The sequence below is a fragment of the Canis lupus genome, chromosome 5 (assembly GCF_003254725.2).
Source record: "Canis lupus dingo isolate Sandy chromosome 5, ASM325472v2, whole genome shotgun sequence".
NCBI classification, from domain to species: Eukaryota; Metazoa; Chordata; class Mammalia; order Carnivora; family Canidae; genus Canis; species Canis lupus.
In genome coordinates, this window is record NC_064247.1 from 43,677,642 (window position 1) to 43,696,876 (window position 19,235).

The following is a 19,235-nucleotide window of genomic DNA, read 5'->3' on the forward strand; positions in this document are numbered from 1 at the left end:
ATTGCAGCAGCGAAGGGCTATTTCTTATAAATATCTGAAACTGCCTCCTGGGATTAACCAGTTCACCCGGCTTTGGACCACCAAACATCTACTCAACTGCTTAAGCTGGCCCACAAATACAGATCAAAGACACAGAGAAGCAGCAGAGATTGTTGGCCCAGGCAGAATGTCCCCATTAAGAGGTCACCTGTCCTCCCAGCAGGGGTTAATACTGTCACCATCTTAGTGTAAAAATGAGAAGGCTCAGCTGGTAGTGACTGCACATGCTGTGGATCCCACTGAGCTGGCTGTCTTCTACCTTGCCCTGTGCTGTAAAAAGGGGAAGGCCAGGCTGGACCATCTGTGCCACAGGAAGACCTGCAATACTGTCGCCTTCACAAAGGTGAACTCAGAAGACAAAGAAGCTCTGGCTAAGCTGGTGCAAGGTATCGGGACCAATTACAATAACAGATATAATGAGATCTGCTGTCACTGGAGAGGCAACATTCTGGGTACAAAGTAGGTGGTTCATACTGCCAAGCAGGAAAAGGCAAAGGCTAAAGAACTGACCACCAAACTGAGCTAAGGGCACACTACTGAGTGTTCTGCTTATAAAAGTAATTAAAAGTTCTTTTTCAAAAAAAAAAAAAAAAAAAAAAAGGAAGAAGAAGAAATATGACTCACTTTACAATTCATTTCTTAAAGAAAAATTTAAAACCACTTATAATATTGGCTAAGCAGAGAACAGAGGAGAGTCAAAAGTGGTTGATCACAGTACACTGGAGGAGACTTGATTGAATGTGAGGAAATCGTAACAGAACTGGCAAATAAAGTCATTTAAGCCAGAGCAAATGACTACTGCACAAGTACAGGAAAAAAAAGAATACCCGCATTACCCTGATTAGAGCAGAAGGCATTGTAGTAACTAAAATAAGAAAGTTAAACCTGGTATTTTTACCTACCTTCTCTAGTTATACTTAGTTTCTAGTAGTAAATGTTATACCCTACTTTTGACTCCATTTGAGAGTAACTGTTGAGCAGTGATTAACATTGGAAAGACTTAGGGAAAATTATACACATAATAAAATGTTCAAGATGGACTTTGGCAGGGAAAGATCTAATTTGCCAGAGACAGAACTAGGTTGGAATCCACTGCTATTGTTTACATGTAGTATAATTACAACCTAAACTAAATTAGTGGATGTGGTAAAGAAAAAACTTGAGACCCCAAAGAAATCAAAAAGAATTTAACCATGAGTAAAGAATGATCAAGAGGTCCTGATGACATTGAATCGGTATTCCAGACACTCTTTGTGCACAGATACACATTCACAGGACTTCTAAAAATAGTTCTAACAAATATTAAAAACCAAAAAATTAAAAACAGTAAAGTCCTAAAAAGTTCCAATAAACTTCAAAGTTAATTTTAGGTGGCTTCATGTGTAAACAAAATATCCTTGCCTATTCCATCAAGAAAATGCTTAATTTTAAAAACAAGGAGTAATATAGTGGTTTTATGCTTTTCCTTAGGCATTAAGCTTTAACTTAACCTATCACCCAGTATCAAGTTAGAAAGCAACAGGTTCCTAAGCAACAATCAAGACCCACTGAAGAATACAACAGAGTTTGACATTAGTATGGAAAGTATCTTACTTGATCTAAGGTAAAAAGTAAATATCTTTGCAGTAAAACACAGCTACAACTACGGTAAAAATCAAAATCAAATTTTGCTGAGGAATCCCCAACTTCAAATTCAAGTAGCGTTTATTATGTCCCTACTATGTATTATATAAGATTTAACAAATATCTTATAAGGCTAATTCATTGTTGTCTGCCCCCTCCTCACCCCAATCCTTTCTCTTTCTATTTCCATATTCAGCTTCTTCCAGGAAATATTTCCTCCATTCCAAGCATGTATTTTGATTGAGAGCTCATTTTCTGGACTATATATATACACATATATATCATCTGATCCCATTGGAATCACTGCATTCCCTCCCTGCCACAGGTCTGGAATGGGACATGACCCAAACCTGGCCATAGTTTGTTTCCAGATGTGTACCATCAGCAATTAAAGAAACAGTGTATCTAAAGCAGTACATTTTGGAGACCTGGAAACTGACAGCACATATAGAAAGTTGATCTGAAAAAGGATACCACTACTTAGAACAGCAAAAATAGAAAATACCTTCTGGTGGCACTTTAGTCCTTAAGGCCTAGATATCTCCCCGTCCTTAATAAAATTACATGAGCCTTACATTAAATTCCTCATTTTGCCTAAGTTAGTTCAAGATGGATTTCTATTATTTGCCCCCAAATATTCTGATATAAACAGTAATGGTATTCTGTAAAACAAATGTTTCTTGTCATTTCCCTCTGAAAAAAAGACTAAAAGCTGAATAAACATGGCTGATGGTACACTATTACATCAGGACCTATCAGTCACCTGTTCCAGACAATCTCGCATTAACTTATATTGTCAAAGTCTATATCCTACAAGGTACTAAGTAATAAGTAGCTTTCCTCACATTCAACTGAAACATCACAATAAAGTAGCAGTGTCTTCTTACCATTTATACAAGTGATAAGAGTATAGAAATGAGGAAAACAAAGTGAAAGAGAAAAATCACAAGTCAAGTAGAGTGGATTTTCAAAGTTTGGGGGGCTATAAATTTCTTTGAGAATTTTACAAATGATATAACTATTAAGATTCGTTGAGTGATTATCATGTAGGACACTGTACTACATGTTTTGTATAATAAAACTGAAGCTTAAAGACATTAACTTGTCCAAAATCACACATTTGCAGTTGAGTTTTGAACCAGGCAGTGTGACGAAATGCTTTATAATGCCTTTACACATATATGCTATACACTGCGTTCCTTGAAACCTGACCCTAGGTTAAGTGTACCTCATCCTGATGGAGTGTGAAATAAGATGTACTGAGTTGACAGACTGTAAGAACTATAAAGGAAGATATGGACATAGCACAAAATGAATAAAAATACACGAATGTGGACTATACCTGCATGCTGTGTTTTAAGAAATAAGTTAACATATAGGCACTATAATGATCCTGTCTGTGTAACCTAAAGGGAGGCTAGATGGAAGTGAAAAGAATACTTTTTAAAAGACAAACATGAAATAAATAAATAAATAAATAAATAAATAAATAAATAAATAAATAAATGACAAACATATTATCTGAAGTTAAATAAGTCCTTTAACTTCAAAACAATATGGTAAAGTTACCAAATAAGCCCCATTCAAGGGCCATTTGGTGGATGGACAAAGTACTCTTCTTCTACCTTGTATCACAAATGATTTACCAATAAATGCTCATGAAGGAAGAAGGGAAGAAGAAGGAAGACTAATGTCCAGCCAGAATGGTCGAGGGACTATATCCAGACTGGACTAGAGACAGTTCCTAAGGTAACCAACCTCTTGGGGTTAGGGCTTCACTACAGGATAAACTGTAAAGGGATTGAGGGCAGTGAACTTTTCTTTATAATTCCCACAATGGGGTTTCTTCTTATTCAATATGATTCTCGTGTGTATATTTAAAAAAAAAAAAAAAAGCTCAATCTCTCACATTTTAATCTTTATTTTCTAGTTCTAGAGATTCACCAGATGGTATGTGTCTAGCACTTCAAGGTGAATATTAAGTATAATATCATTATTATGTAATTTTTAGAAGACGCAAATACATAAAGATATAGCTGATCCCGATCCCTCTTCTTCCAGACTGCTACGATTATGCCATTCAAAGGAAGACTGTGAATTTTAAGAGTACATCTGAAAAACAGCTAAACCAACCTACATATGGCTATTCCTAGCAAAAAGTCTATTTACTATAGGAATGATTCTGACATTCTTCTAAGATCACCACAATAAATCCCGACCAGCGTATCTAACTCTGCTAAGACATTTAAAAGGTAAACTTCTATAACTACCTTTATATTGATTCATGCCTGTATTGAACTGTACTGAAATGTAACAATAAAAATTAAAGCATCTTACTTTTTCACTTAAAATTTTAGACTTCAAACTGAATGAACTTAAAACTACAGGTCACGCAGTTATTGATAACTCCTGAATGGATTAGCTCTCAGAATTCTGCCACAATTACACCAAAAGTTCATTTCATATAATCAACATGCCAGGTAAAAACCACCTGATTCTTGAGAGAACTGTTTAATGTTTCATTTCTCTAAGAGAAAAATCAGTAATCAATATGAGAAAATATTACTCATTTTTAAAATATGAACCAAACCAAACTGGTTTTTGTTTTTACCTAAAGAGTTTATATTTATACTGGCCCTGAACTAGCTTAGCTGCACGTTACAGATAAATGCATTGTTGATTTTGCACAACTTAAACCTAAGCCTTAATTATTGTGGGAAAAGTCAGAAGCATCTGAGAAGGTGTCTAAGACTGCCTGGATGAAGAGAATAGTAAGAAAGACAGGTTCCCTGTCTCTTTCTTTCATATTCTCTACAAATACTTCCATTTTAAGTTTTTTCCCTAAGAAGTGTCATCTGAAAACAAATTTGGGGAGGCTATAAAAGACTCGAAGAGGCAGAATAAAGGAGAAATGGGAAAAGCTAATACATACCCAAACTTTTAGCAAAGCCCATTGCCAATTTTGTGGAAGAAAACAATAATCCTTCTACTGCGTAACCTGTACTGATTATCTCCTCTTGACTAACTACTTAATCATATGAGTAATGTAGAAGGTGAGAAAATGGAAAATACAAGATTTTCATCCTTTAAGTATTATCCCATGATTGGTTACTCAGAAGCAAAAATATATCTAAAGTGATACAAATTTCATAGGCAAATAATTGCCTTTCCACTTATGAATATATGAAGGGACTGTTGTTTCCTTCAATGTTCATCTAGATTCTGAATCATTCAAACAAATTATACCAGTCTTGTGAATGACTTTCCAGCCTCTTCAAAAGAACAGTTTTGACTCCAGGCTCTTCATGTACTTTTTAACCCATTCTTAAAGAGCTTTTATTAACAACTATACATAATTGCCACTAAAACCAATTCCATTTTAACTTAAAATAATAAAATACTGAATTGCCTAGGCACTGTGGATTAAGTCAGCTTTAATTACTGAAAGATCTAAAATGCGACCATCTGACAAGATTTGAATAGGTATTAATAGGATTCCTTTTCTCACTGTTTAAATGTACACTTTAAAAAGTTCCAAACTAAAAAAAATAAAAATAATAAATAAAATAAAATAAAATAAAATAAAATAAAATAAAATAAAATAAAATAAAATAAAATAAAAGTTCCAAACTGGGCAGCCTGGGTGGCTCAGCGGTTTAGCACGGCCTTCTGCCTAGGGCCTGATCCTGGAGACCCGGGATTGAGTCCCGCGTTGGGCTCCCGGCATGGGGCCTGCTTCTCCCCCTGCCTGTGTCTCTGCCTCTCTCTGCCTCTCTCTCTCTCTCTCTCTCTCTCTCTCTGTGTCTCTTGAATAAATAAATAAAATCTTTAAAAAAATTAAAAAATAAAAAGTTCCAAACTAAAGTTTAGTCTTTATTACTACAAAAGTACAAGAATTCATTTTTCCATGATATTACGTACTCCAAATGCTTAAAGGTTGACATGATGTCTTATTTCTTCTTTTATCAGAGAGTACAGATCATATATGTAGTACATTTTAATAAGAGCATACTATATTGATTTCTCCATTCATTCAAAATGTTTGAGCACTCTTAAGTACCAAGAAATACCTTGGTGAATAAAACAGACACTGTCCCTCCTTTTATAGAACTAAAGGAGAACAGAGATGATAAATTAGACAAACATGTAACTACAAATTGTGTCGGTTATAAACCAAACATTGGACGGGGTATAGTGGCTAAGAAAAGCTAATTAGGAGAAAGGTAAGGTCACTCTAAGGAGGCAACATTAAGACCAGACTTAAGGGGATCCCTGGGTGGCGCAGCGGTTTGGCGCCTGCCTTCGGCCTAGGGCGCGATCCTGGAGACCCGGGATCGAATCCCACATCGGGCTCCCAGTGCATGGAGCCTGCTTCTCCCTCTGCCTGTGTCTCTGCCTCTCTCTCTCTCTCTCTCTCTCTCTCTCTCTCTGTGACTATCATAAATAAATAAAAATTAAAAAAAAAAAAAAAAAAAAAAGACCAGACTTAAGAGGATAAGGAGCCAGTCTCAAAAAAAATACATATCAAGGAGTAGGAATGAATTGTAAAGCCTTCAAGCAGAAAGAAACAGCACATCTAAGAACAGAAGCAGGTGGTGTGGCTATTTAATAGCATGACAGGGGTAGCATGTATTTTAATACATGGATAAAGGACCATATCATGCAGGTGGCCTGGCGGCCAAGGAATCTGGATTTTCTTCCTGTGTAAGAGAAATCCCCTGAAGAGATTTTAAATAAAATGCTGACACAAATGGTTATTTGGAAAAGACCATCATGGCTATTATAGAAATATACCGGAGGGAAAATGGTAAAAGAGGAAATGGGGAAAATCCAATTAAGAAGCTATTGTAATAGTCTAGGCTAGAAATGATGGTGACCTGACCTAGAGTGTGGCAGCAGAGATCAAACAACAGTCAGGTAAGAGGGATATTTGTGAGTAGAAATGATAAGCTTATTTAGGACCAAGTACTGAGACTGAAGAAAGAGGACCCCCTGATTTCTTAGGCAACAAAGTAAAATAGTGCCATTTTTTATTGAGCTGAAGACATGGAAGGAACAGATAAGGGAAAAACATCAACCAACAGTTCTGCTTTGAATATTTAAGATTTATTTATTTATTTTTAAAGAAATTTTTTAGAAAGATTTATTTATGTTTGAAAGAGAGAGAGCATGCACAGGACAGAGAGCGGGCAGGAGGTAGGGCAGACACAGAATCTTCAAGCAGACTACCCACTGAGCACAGAGCCCACTGTGGGGCTTGACCATATAACCCAGATATCATGACCTAAGTCAAAACCAAGAGTCGAATGCTTAACAGACTGAGCCACTCAGGCACCTTTTAGACACTTAAAATGTAAAGATGTCTACTGAGATATTCAAGCAGAAATGTTAAGCAGAGGGTTAGATAAAACTGGGGACGGGGAATATGTTAATGTTAAAGAATACTGATATCACAGGAATAGATTAGATCAGATCACCTAATTTAGTAATTTTCAAATTTGATGTATATACATCCCACAGAGATTCTAATTCAGTATGCCTGGGGAGAGGTATAGGAATCTGCATTCTGAAGCAGCTGACCTTCACGCTACATTTTGAGGAGCACTGACTTACAGAGAGAAGAAAGTCCAAAACTGAGATTTGGGGAATTCCAAATTTAAACCTTGGGTAAAGAAAGATGAGACTGCAAATGGCACTGAATTGAAACAAACAGAGAGGAAAACCTAGACAGTGGATACTCCGGAATTCAAATAAAAGAAGGAACAGTAATTCTTGAATATGGGTGAGAGTGAAGAACAGAGAAAAGTGACTGACAGAACAGTAAGGTCATTGGTCATCTTTACAGGAAGGGGCAGAGGTTATCTAGAGCACTTTAGGGAATAAATGGGAAATGAAGAAGATGATAACCACGATTAAGAACCTGAGATCATCATACCTGAGCTGAAATCAAGAGTTGAGATGATTAACTGACTGAACCACCCAAGCATCCTCTTTATATAGACATTTTTGACTGGATACCTGTGATGTTTTACTAAAATAACTATCTTAATTCTATTCCATGTAATAGTAATTCTTTTTTTAAAAAATGCCTTTCATTTCAAACTTTCAATATTGCACCTACAACCACATAACATTTTTCAGTATCAATTATATACAACATCATTTTTCCCAAAAAACAAAGGTAGAGAACCAAAATTTCAAATATTTCCACTCTCCACAAAAAAGCTGTAACTACTTCATCCTCTAGCTCTTATTTACCCTTGCAAGATCCTCTATTTCAGAACTGAAGTTTGTTTCTCCTTCCATCATTTCTTCCTCTTCTAATGTTCGTTCATCATCAAAATCATGAACCAGCATGTCAGCTGATGGATCAAATTCATGGTCATCTGATGTTGCCGAACCTCCTGGTAAAAAATATTTTTAAAAGTATAATAAGTTAAATTGTTATCTTATTTATATTAATTTAATGGGCATGTTATTTGTAGCTGGAGAGAGAAGTCAAATAAAAGTATCAGAGAAAAGCTATGCACATTAAGTATTGTATTTTCTATAATTCTTACCCTTACTTATTACCTACCCTCTACAAAAAAAATCTCTTCTCTAAGGGATTATTTTTTGCCCGGTTTCACCTTTATTTATTCACAGTTAAAATTACAACTAGTATGGGGGATAGGAGAGTACAGCTTTAAAAATGCAGGTACAGCTTTTAAAGTGTACTTTCATTTAAACATGAAATTTCAGTTGTAAAGAATAAAAGGTCATATCAAATAGAATGATCATTCGTGTGAGAAAAATCACAATTCTTAATCATTTGATATTTAATAGACCCAATGAGCATGAATCCTTATGGCCCATGAGAATAAGTTGTGTGAAATATACAGTCAGATGAATAAACAGTCTAATGAAAATACAGCTGCACTCAAGTAGTAGTCTATTAGTTCTTCCACAAAAACATATTTTAACATATAGGTAGCTATCCTTAACTTACTTAATTGATTTTGGTCTGAAATAATTCAGATATAGAATATAAAACCAAAATTTATTAAAACTGCATAGAGAACTCTTATGAAAGTCATTAAAAATATTCCAATAGAAAAAAAAAAAAAAAAAAATATTCCAATAGTTAACTAGTGTGTAAGCTAATCTATTTTTAGCCTGGTGGCTGGGGAATACTGCTATACTCAATAGGGTCAAGCCTGTAGTATTAGATTGCAAATACGTGGCATATACATTCTGTAAACCATCCCCACATTTGGCTATTGCCAAACTTGGACTTAAGTTTACAAAAACATGTTTTTACTAATAAACAAGTTACTTAACATTTAAAAAATCAATCAGCAATTTCTTTTAACAATTTAAACTGTTAAACTGCTATAAGTTGTATTAATAAAAATTTATATTAATAAAGATTAACATCATTAATTAGTAATATATTACATCAATATACTCTTTCTTCAGTCCAGTAAGAGAACCAGGAAGTAAAACAAAGAGTCAAAAGGCTAAATTTCTTGAAAAGCAGACTATTAGGGATAAAGGGTGCCTAAGGCTGAAGGTTCTTGTCATCTCCCTTAATTTTCAGTGTAAATACCATTTTTTCAGTGCTTACTGTGTGCCAAATACTATGGCTCAAGCATGTCACATACATTATATTTCATTTAATCTTCGAATAATCCTATGAAAACAAAAATGTGATGCGCATGTTTAAACTCATGGAACCAGTAGGTGGCAAGGATGTAACTTAAATCCTGGGTCTACAAATTCTAATGCCTGTGCTTTTACTGTACTCCAAGCCTCCTGCAAGCCCTAGCCTCAGAAACAGTAGGTATCTTGCCTCAAATACTTGAAGAGAACTTGTTTTTCTTACAAAGAAAAAAAAAACTTAAGTAGGACCTGAACTCAAAATCCTGAGATCAAGACGTGGATGCTTAACCAACTGAGCCACCCAGGTGCGCTGCAGAGAACCTATTTTTACTAAGATGGGTGAACTGCAAGCCAGGTCAGGTGGTAAAGCACTTAGAAGTCACTCTGCTCTTTGAGGAAGACTGATATTAAATATGAAATAACTAAATACATAACTTCTAAATCAGGTATTACCTTATAATACAAATGAGTTTAAAAACACTATCAAAGACAAAATGACTTGAAGACTTTAGAATGACTTAAAAACATATTTTATAGTTTCTATAATATCAATTTCTTTGGAGAATTAAGAAAAGTATGGCATAATTTTATTAGGTCATCTTAGTACTGGTTGAGGGACTGGACACAAAAATTCCATGAGAGCAGCTTGAGAGCTCCTAATTTAGTTGCAATTTTGTCCCAACCATTATCCCTTCTTTTTGAGTTTTTAAAGAAAAATGTTCCCAAAACTTTTCAGTTGACTCAGCAATCTTCTAAGATGTTTATTCAATAATCATGTATTCCTACAAATAATGCTCTATTTTTCTTCTTCTTTGTAGGCAGGAAGATCCTAAAACTACCTCACACCACCATCCTGTATACTATTATCCTAATCATAACATATAATTCCTATTGAATACAAATACTGTAAAAAAAATAATTATGCTTAATTCCTAACGACATACTCTTCCACTAACTTAAAAAAAAAAAACCTCACATGAATACATAGCACCAAACTATGAATGTTGTATTACTTACCTAAAGTCTCCCATTTTTTGTTTTTTGCAAAGCCAATTATATTTAAAGCTTTGCCACTTCACCCTCTCACTACATGAAATACCAAACGGTTGGTAAACCTTTTTCCCCTTCTTATTCCAATGCTTTCTCTACAAATACACTGCACTGTTTTCTGCTAACTTTCAATTTCACATCTTTTCTTGCCTTAATCTGACTTCTTCGTTTAATCCAGCTTTTTTACTTTGTTGAAACCAATTAACCATCCTGTTCCTTTTTGTTAATTACTAGGCCCACTGTTAAGCTGTCTGCTAGAGGTAAAAAAAAAAAAAATCCCTAAAATAAATTATTAGAGGTATGGAGTCTGCTGCTTTGTGTAAATAAATATGCTTCAGAGTTAAGGCAAATACCAGTTTGGTCATAAAATTGTATCCTACTAAAAATTACTAAAAGGCACCCTACATCTTTTCAAAGATTCAAAAGATAAACTTTATAACACATCATGTGACTCATTTAATAATTTTATTTCCTTCCCTTCTCTAAATCCCCACCTCTTATGGTTACTAGTCTTACGAGTAAAGCCCTGTATTGTACCTCCACAGGTTTACACTGGTAAAGTCTATAGACAAACCACTGAGCCTGGGTCATGTGACTGTAATTAGTAACATCAATTCCAAAGTACAGATGTTACAAAGGCCACAGCTTTTTACCAGTGGACCAGATTTTTTTTACATTGAAGCCTCTATTCTTGGTTTTTTCCCCACCAACTTTTGTTAACTGCCTACAGCTAGAATTACTTCAAGTAGTAAAGGCCATCAAAGATATTTGTATTCTTCAAGCTCCACTATTCCAGTTCAGCATATGCCAATTCAAATCCAAAGGAAAATGAGAAACCCATTTAATTTCACTTTTGAAGTAATTACTTTTTTTTGTGCCTAATAGATTACCTGATGAATGTCTCAAAAATTCATAGAAAAATATCTAAAACTCTATCAGCAATGTGACAACATTAACAAAAACAACTAGAACCTATTTTTTTTTTTTTAGAACCTATTTTTTTTTGATGAAAAGATGTGTTTGAAAGAAAAAAAAATTGGGAACAATTCCATGTCCTAAAAAGGATATAATAATCTACTATTTATCTGAGGTCAGATTACTTCCAACCTCAACCACCCAAACATATTTATAAAACTAAGAAGTTAAAAAAAAAGTCCTTGAGTTTCAGAAATGTCACAAAGCCTACTCTACTTTACTCCCAATCATATTAGAAAGAGTAAGATATTTGCAGCTGAAATAAATATGACAAAACTCACAATCAATTGAGCACACTAGTTATTTAGAAGGGATCTGAAGGTACACTAGTCTAGCTCCCATTCGATATATTATACTACACAAAGTACAATGATTTGTATTCATGAAAAAGACCTCAAACCATTAAAAAAAAGGCACATATTAAGCATTTTTACAAACATTCTCTGAAACTTACAACAGAAAGATTGCTTGGATAATCTGGAGAATTCAGTAACACATCATACCTAAATATTCAAATAAAATATTACCATGTCTCAGAGAGTTCTCTTTCTGACTTTTTCACTGTATTATTCCTTAATTCACGTACTCCATTGTAGAAGTTAGTCTTCTCTCTTAAAGTCCCAGGACACTGAGGCAAAGACTGGACTCTTTCCTGACTGCTTTTTAGCTCCAACCAACTGTTGCTATGCAAGAATGCTGTGTCAGAACCTCTAACTAATCATGGGAAGCCTAAATTCAGATTTTATATAAAATCATCTTATTTTTAAGATCACAACAAAGGCCAAACAAAAAACTTTTGTGACCCAGACATATTCAAATCACATGTTTGCAGCCTCTAAGTTAAGAAAAAATGAATCTGTACTGTATTTGGAAGAGAATATGAAACTCCAAACCTACATGGTGTGAGGGTACAACTTGAGGATACTCAAAACTAAACATAACCTACTTAGTTTACAACATTAAATATTAATTTTTGAGTGTTTTGGTTATACTATTTTTTTCCTCCCTCACGAAAAGCATTTATTTTTTTCTCAAATACTTTGAGTTTCCTGCACAAATTATTTCTAAGAAGTTAATGACTCCTTTTGAAAACATACACTTCATATATACTTGAAATCAAATAACAAAACCTTAAGAAATGCACATAATAATTAAAAAAGTGAACCCACAAATAGTCATGAGGTTGAACTCACAGCAGCCTCACCTGTACTTTCATGGGCAGTCAAATATTTCATCCATTTCTTTTTTCCCCAGAGAAAAGAAGCATTCAGAAGAAAAGCAAGTCAGATAATAGTCTAACTCCTCTAGCCTTTTTATAACTAATAGGACAAACATTAGTCAAATAGAAATTACAGAAAACATAGAAAATACTTACCTGGACTTGAAGACTCAACAGATGGCTGGGGGGAAGGGGGGAGAAAAGAAGAAAAATTATCTTTGTGTAGTGACTTTTTACAAAATTTAAAGGAATTATTCAATGGCTAGCATGACCCCCAAAACCACAGTAAGCTCTAATGTCTGAATTATCCAAGTCAAACTAAAACCTTCTATATAATCCTTTCTCTGATATTATGTTTATTTAAACATAGAGAAAAATTCCAAACACTCCTGAATCTAGAAACAAAGATAACAATAAGGAATTGATTCAGATTTTAAAGGCAAATATAGGTCATAAAATAGGTAGTTTAAGAGATCTGATTTTGGATCTTGGAACATTCTAAAATATTTTCTCCTTTCGGACAAACATTATATGGTCTCATTCATTTGGGGAATATAAAAAATAGTGAAACGGAATAAAGGGGAAAGGAGAAAAAATGAGTGGGAAATATCAGAAAGGGAGACAGAACACAAGAGACTCCTAACTCTGGGAAACGAACTAGGGGTGGTGGAAGGGGAGGTGGGCAGGGGGTGGGGGTGACTGGGAGGGGGGCACTTGATGGGATGAGCACTGGGTGTTATTCTATATGTTGGCAAATTGAACAATAAAAAATAAATTTATAAAACAAACAAACAAATAAAATATTTTCTTCTTTCAATACAGAAGAAATTACATACAAGGTTTGCTTATATGTATATACAAGCTGGTCTCTGGCTTAAAACGTGTGGGAGAGGGAAGGCCAAAACACTTTAAGACATCATTTTAAATAAAAGATATATTGTAAGAAAGCAGAAGAAAAAAGTAAAACGTTATTAAGCACCAAATAGTATACAATAGTACACTTTACTAAAAAACAACATACTTTTAAACTATCACAGAATTAGTAACCTTCAAGCTAACGTTTAGAGAGGTTAGGTTATCTGATGGAAAAATTATAAACATTCCCAATTATAGTGCTGCTTCTACTGCAGCATTCTACTTCTCATATATTTAACTATAAGCATTTAGAAAATTTAAAGATAAAATTGCTAGCAACTCATTTCGCTACTTGACAATTTGTGGCTATCTTGTATCTACCTTCAGCTAATTCACAACTATAAACAAGTCATCTACAATCATAAACTTTTATAAATAACAAAAACTAAACATGCTTCAAATAACACACTTCATAATTAAAATCTTTCCTATTCATTCAGAACTATTTCATGCCCATGAGAAGTCAGAGATTCTGGAAGTCTAAAAGCATCAGCAAAGAGATAGGGTTATTCTAGTACAGACAGTCCCCAACAATGATGGCTCAACTTACAATTTTTCAACTTAACAATAGTGCAAAAGCAATACACATTCAGTAGAAACCAAACTTCAAATTTTGATCTTTTCCTGGGCTAGCAATACGTGGTATGATACTATCTTGTGATGCAGGGCAGTGGCAGCAAGCTGCAGCTCCCAATCAGGCATGCGATCACGAGTGTAAACAACCACCAACACACTTAGGACCATTGTGTACCCATACAACCTTTTCTGTTGTTCACTTTCAATATAGTATTCAATAGACTACATGAGATATTCAACATTTTATTATAAAATACACTTTGTGTTAGAGGATTCTACCCAGCTGTAGACTAATGTATGTCTTGTGAGCATGTCTGAGGTAAGCTAGCCTAAACTAAGCTGTTTATTCATCAGGTTAGGTATATTAAATGCATTTTTGACTTAATGATATTTTCAACGTATGATAGGCTTATCAGGACATAACCTTATCATAAGTCAAGGAAATCTGTACTTTCCTTCTTTCTGCTAAGTAATGAGGCAGAGAGCCAAGAAAAACAAAACAAGTGCCTAATATTTCAAAGGCTAGGCATTCTCAGACTAATTTCTTTTTTTTTTTTTTTTAAAGGTTTTATTTATTTATTCATGAGAGACACACAGAGAGAGAGGCAGAGAGAGACACAGAGGGAGAAGCAGGCTCCATGCAGGGAGCCCGATTTGGGACTCAATCCAGGGACTCCAGGATCACGCCCTGAGCCAAAGGCAGATGCTCAACCGCTGAGCCACCCAGGGGTCCTTTAAGACTAATTTCTTATAAGATAGTATAACTCCATTTTGAACAGTCCACATTATGCTATTGTACTTAAGTATGACATTCTAGATCTGAAGCACACTTTTTCAAGGGCCCTATTCTTTTCCCTTTTAATGCTCAGAATGGCTCAGGACTATAAAAACAACTTATTTTAATAAGACTATTAAGAATATTCGGAAAAAAAAAAAAAAAAGAATATTCGGTATTATATATCTTCAAGCGTCACGCCACTACCTGAACTTAAAAGTTACTGTGCCACAATAGAGTCAAAACAGTGCTGCTTTTTAAATTCTATTCCTCTAATAGGAAGCTGGAGAGCAGGGTGATAGAGTAATGTAACTACACAAAGGGTTTGCAGCTTGCTTAATATCTTTTGGCCAGAGCTACACATGTCTAGCTCAAAATGGATTTAACCACCACACAAATTATTACACAGCAAACCAATATTTTAAAGTATTAATCCACCTTTATGTCATGCAATTATGCTTTATTTACCAAGTTTAAGCACAATCTCTCTCCAAGGCTACAGAAACGATGACTATCTTCATCTGGTTTGCCATCCAGAGTAGCCTCACAGTGCTGTTTTTCCTTTTCAGTAAACTTTTGAAATGATTTGCAACGCAGAAACAAGAAAAACCAGCATTTCTTTCAAATTAGGAGCTTAAAAGAAATGGCTCTTTCAACATTTAGTTTTTTTTTAAGCACTCCAGTAATTATTCATTTAACAGTCTTCTCATAAAAAAAAGGGTTTCTGATTTAAAATGTTATCCTACTGAAGAATAAAAGGTACATTTTCAATGATTTTAGATATTGGCAATAATGAAGATACTGAATTGTGAATGGTGTCTGTAGTTTGTAAAAGGCCTCAAACCATAGATTGTTGTTTTATTGGGTAAGGTTATATATCGCTTTAAAGTTCTGAAAAAGGCCCCGAATATTTTCCATTAATTAAGATACCAAATGTTTAGAGGACTGGTTGCATTTGTAAGTTTAGCTGGCATAAAGCAGAGCACCCTCTACTTAAAGATAGCATTAATGATCATTTTACGTCAGAGATGCTGGAATGTTTCAAGAACTGTGATCTGACTGATGTACACCTAGATTAGCATGGGGGAGGGAAAGTAGGGATGGTTTGCTGCTAAACATATATTTTAGTATTCTATGCTCAAAATAAAATTCCATTGTTTCATTTGGGGTAGGGTGAGAGGTTAGTTTCCTGAAAGTTAATTCTATTCAGTTAAATTAAAAATTCAGCTTCTGGAAAACTGGCATTTGAAAATGGTTTATACTATAAACATTACTTTCACCCAACTAACAGACAAAACAATTATCTTTCAAAATAAGAGTATAGTATCATAATACAGAAAATTTCAGTTTACGAAATGAGAACACTTTTTATTTAGGTATTTAAGAGAACAGAAGAACCAGCTTACATTTATATAGTACTATATTTTTTTAAATGCATAAAGTTACTTCATCATACTATATACCTGGCAATTAACACTTGCCCTGCCTACGACATTTTATAGATTTCACAGCCCAAAAAGATAAAGTGACTTCATGATAGGTGGTAAAGGTGGAACTAAAGTCTAGGACTTGAATGCTTCTACATTTTCCAAGGAAAAAACTATATTAAAAACGTTTCTCTTTACCTCTCTCCTAACTCCCTCTTTTTCTTTTTAAAATGGTTTTCATTTGTTCAAAGCCATGTTTAAAATGTGACTGCAAGCTGTCAAGTGTCACATCAGACTATCATCTACGTCTTGTTAGGAACTGGTATCTCTAACAATACTCTCCAGAAAAACCTGAAACATCTACCATTAATGGCAAAGTAAATTGGAAAGGCAGAAGGAGGGGAAAAAAATAAAACTAAAGTTGTTAAACAGGTACTCATTTGTAACAGTATCTATTTGTAGAAAAAGTACAAACTAAAATGCAAGTAGTAAAGATTTTTCATTTGAAATTAAAATGTACTTAAAACGCACTCATACATTATTGATAAAAATACATACATTATTGATAAAAATAGAATGGCTTAACCATTCTAATGATCATTTTGCTAATATGAAATACCCTATGGTAGGCTAAAAAAAGCATGCCAAGATATGTCACTATCATAAAGTGGTTCATTGCAAAAAGTTGGGGAAAAATTTTTAAATCTATCATTTAACTAGTTAGAAATGAAATACAGTTCTTCCAAACATTTAAGCACTATTAATCCTTTAAAAAGAATGAGACAGGGGATCCCTGGGTGACTCAGCGGTTTGGCGTCTGCCTTCAGCCCAGGGTGTGATCCTGGAGACCCATGATCAAGTCCCACAACTGGCTGCCTGCATGGGGCCTGCTACTCCCTCTGTGTCTCTGCCTCTCTCTCTTTCTCTGTGTCTCTCATGAATAAATAAATAAAATCTTAAAAAAAAAAAAAAAGGAATGAGACAAAATCTGTTTGTGAATGAGGAAAAAATGTAAAAAAACATATACACATATTTACTCATACATATGGAAGTAAAAAAAACAGTATAGAGAGGGTAAACTGGGCTGGAATATACACAAAGATTTTTTTCTTCAAAAATATACACAAGAATTCGTTAAAAAATTATCTCTAGGAATTAGATAGGGGAAATAAAGCTTTTTTCATTTTATACCTTTCTACACTGTTAGAATTTCCAAACCACTTGTTAATGTTGATGCATTGTTTTGTTTTGCTTTTAAAGTCAGTGGAGATTATCTTGTGGAATTATGAGCTATTTTCATTTTCTTCCTCTACTTTTAGAGTTTTAAAAAAATTTAGTACATGCACTTTTTTTAAACAGGTGTGTAATTTAGAAAAATAACCTAGTTTTCTTTTAGGTGTATACATAATTACATGACTAGATAACACTAGACAGCCACACACAGTATGAGCAGGCTAAATCAAATTAAAAAATGAACTGTTAACTTTTATACTTTCACCACATACATGATTCAGTTGCTAATAGTTGTAACAGTATTCAATGTCTCAGGTTTGTTCAAATGTTTCTTTTTTAATTTTTTTAAAGATTTTATTTATTCATGAGAGACAGGGGGGGGGTGCAGAGACACAGGCAGAAGGAGAAGCAGGCTCCATGCAGGGAGCCTGATGTGGGACTCGATCCCGGGACTCCAGGATCACACCTGGGCCAAAGGCAGGTGCTAACCCACTGAGCCACCTAGGGATCCCCTAAATGTTTCTCTTTTGTATATTTCTAGAACATGGTAATCTCGCATATTACCATTATTAAAAAATAATTACACTAAGGTAGTAAAAACATGAAGTAATCATTAGACTCCTATATTCCAGGCAATCCAAAGCATATTTTCAATGAACATAACTGTCTGAACTAATTTCTCCCCTCAAACCAATTCCACCATCATTTCTTTATCATCATCACCAACGTAGTAAATTTAGACACGAAACCAAAGATTCTACAGTTACGGGGATAGAAGCCAGGAAGTAGTTAGAGGCCCTCCTCCAGGTGAAGACAGGGGAACTGTGCTCATCATTTCTCTTCTTCCAAACAAAACTAAGTCACTTAACTTTCCCCTGAGGAATTCTAGAGTATAAAAAAGATTAATAAAGTCTTGGTGCTAAAACTAGCAAATTGACTATGGTAATAGTAATTCAGAGGGTGAGTTGCTATTATTAAGCACTAGAAATTCAAAAGCCTAGGCCCCACTCTTACCTGTGCCACAGCCTAACTGTACAACCTAGGACAAACTGCATTAACTCTGCTCAGTTTCATTTTCCCTAAGACAGAAAGACTTAGACTTCTTCTAGTTCAATTTCCTTTGAGATCTAAGTTCTTTACTTTTATTATGAATTGCTCAAAAGACATATTACTACTAAGGAATACTTAGCTAAAGGAATGGGATATGTTTAATAGCATCTTCTAAATTTTTTTTAATCTAAGAGTTTTGGAAAAAAGATTATCTCAACTTGCAAAAAGCTTTCTGGAGGGTGCTACTTTATGAATTTCCTATCTATACAAACATAATTTTAAGTCATTCTTATAATCCATAGAGTAAGTCAAACAGAATGGGTCCCAAGTGATGACTGGTACTTGAACAGTTTAATCACTGTAATGAATTTTGAAACCATTTGCAAACCTTTTGAAATACACAGGGACTCAAGCTAGTATCAAGAAATTTCCATATAGGTGATTCTTTACCTACTTTTATTAATCAGTTTCTTGCTTCAATAGCAGTGTTTTATTTCTGATTTGAGAAACTGTCTCTGTACAAAAATTCTCTAATATTAATCCACTTTTATACTTCCTCCAACTAACCTTTCCTACCTTATTAAGTACTTCATTACCCCTTCCAAATTAAACTTTATTAGACTCTCATACATTGGCGTTCTTAATTACTCTGGATAAATCCTAAATACACTAAAGGACAAATATTTTTTTAAAAAATTCATTACCACTACAG

The 19,235-nt window shown here is 34.3% G+C and overlaps 1 protein-coding gene across 26 annotated transcripts in view; it reads right to left on the reverse strand.

Moving 5' to 3' along the window:
• MIER1 (MIER1 transcriptional regulator) overlaps positions 1–19,235 on the reverse strand; it is a 58,316-nt gene that overhangs the window by 29,886 nt on the left and 9,195 nt on the right. For 16 of the 26 annotated variants that reach the window (XM_025428051.3, XM_035716964.2, XM_049110302.1 and 13 more), the window contains 2 exons: positions 12,704–12,728; positions 7,921–8,066 (listed from right to left, as the gene is read on the reverse strand). In XM_025428051.3, coding sequence (XP_025283836.3) covers positions 7,921–8,066; positions 12,704–12,728 — 171 coding nt within the window. Of the gene's footprint in view, positions 1–7,920; positions 8,067–12,532; positions 12,570–12,703; positions 12,729–19,235 lie in introns of those variants that run through there. The other 10 variants (XM_049110300.1, XM_025428041.3, XM_049110299.1 and 7 more) reach the window with 2 other exon arrangements.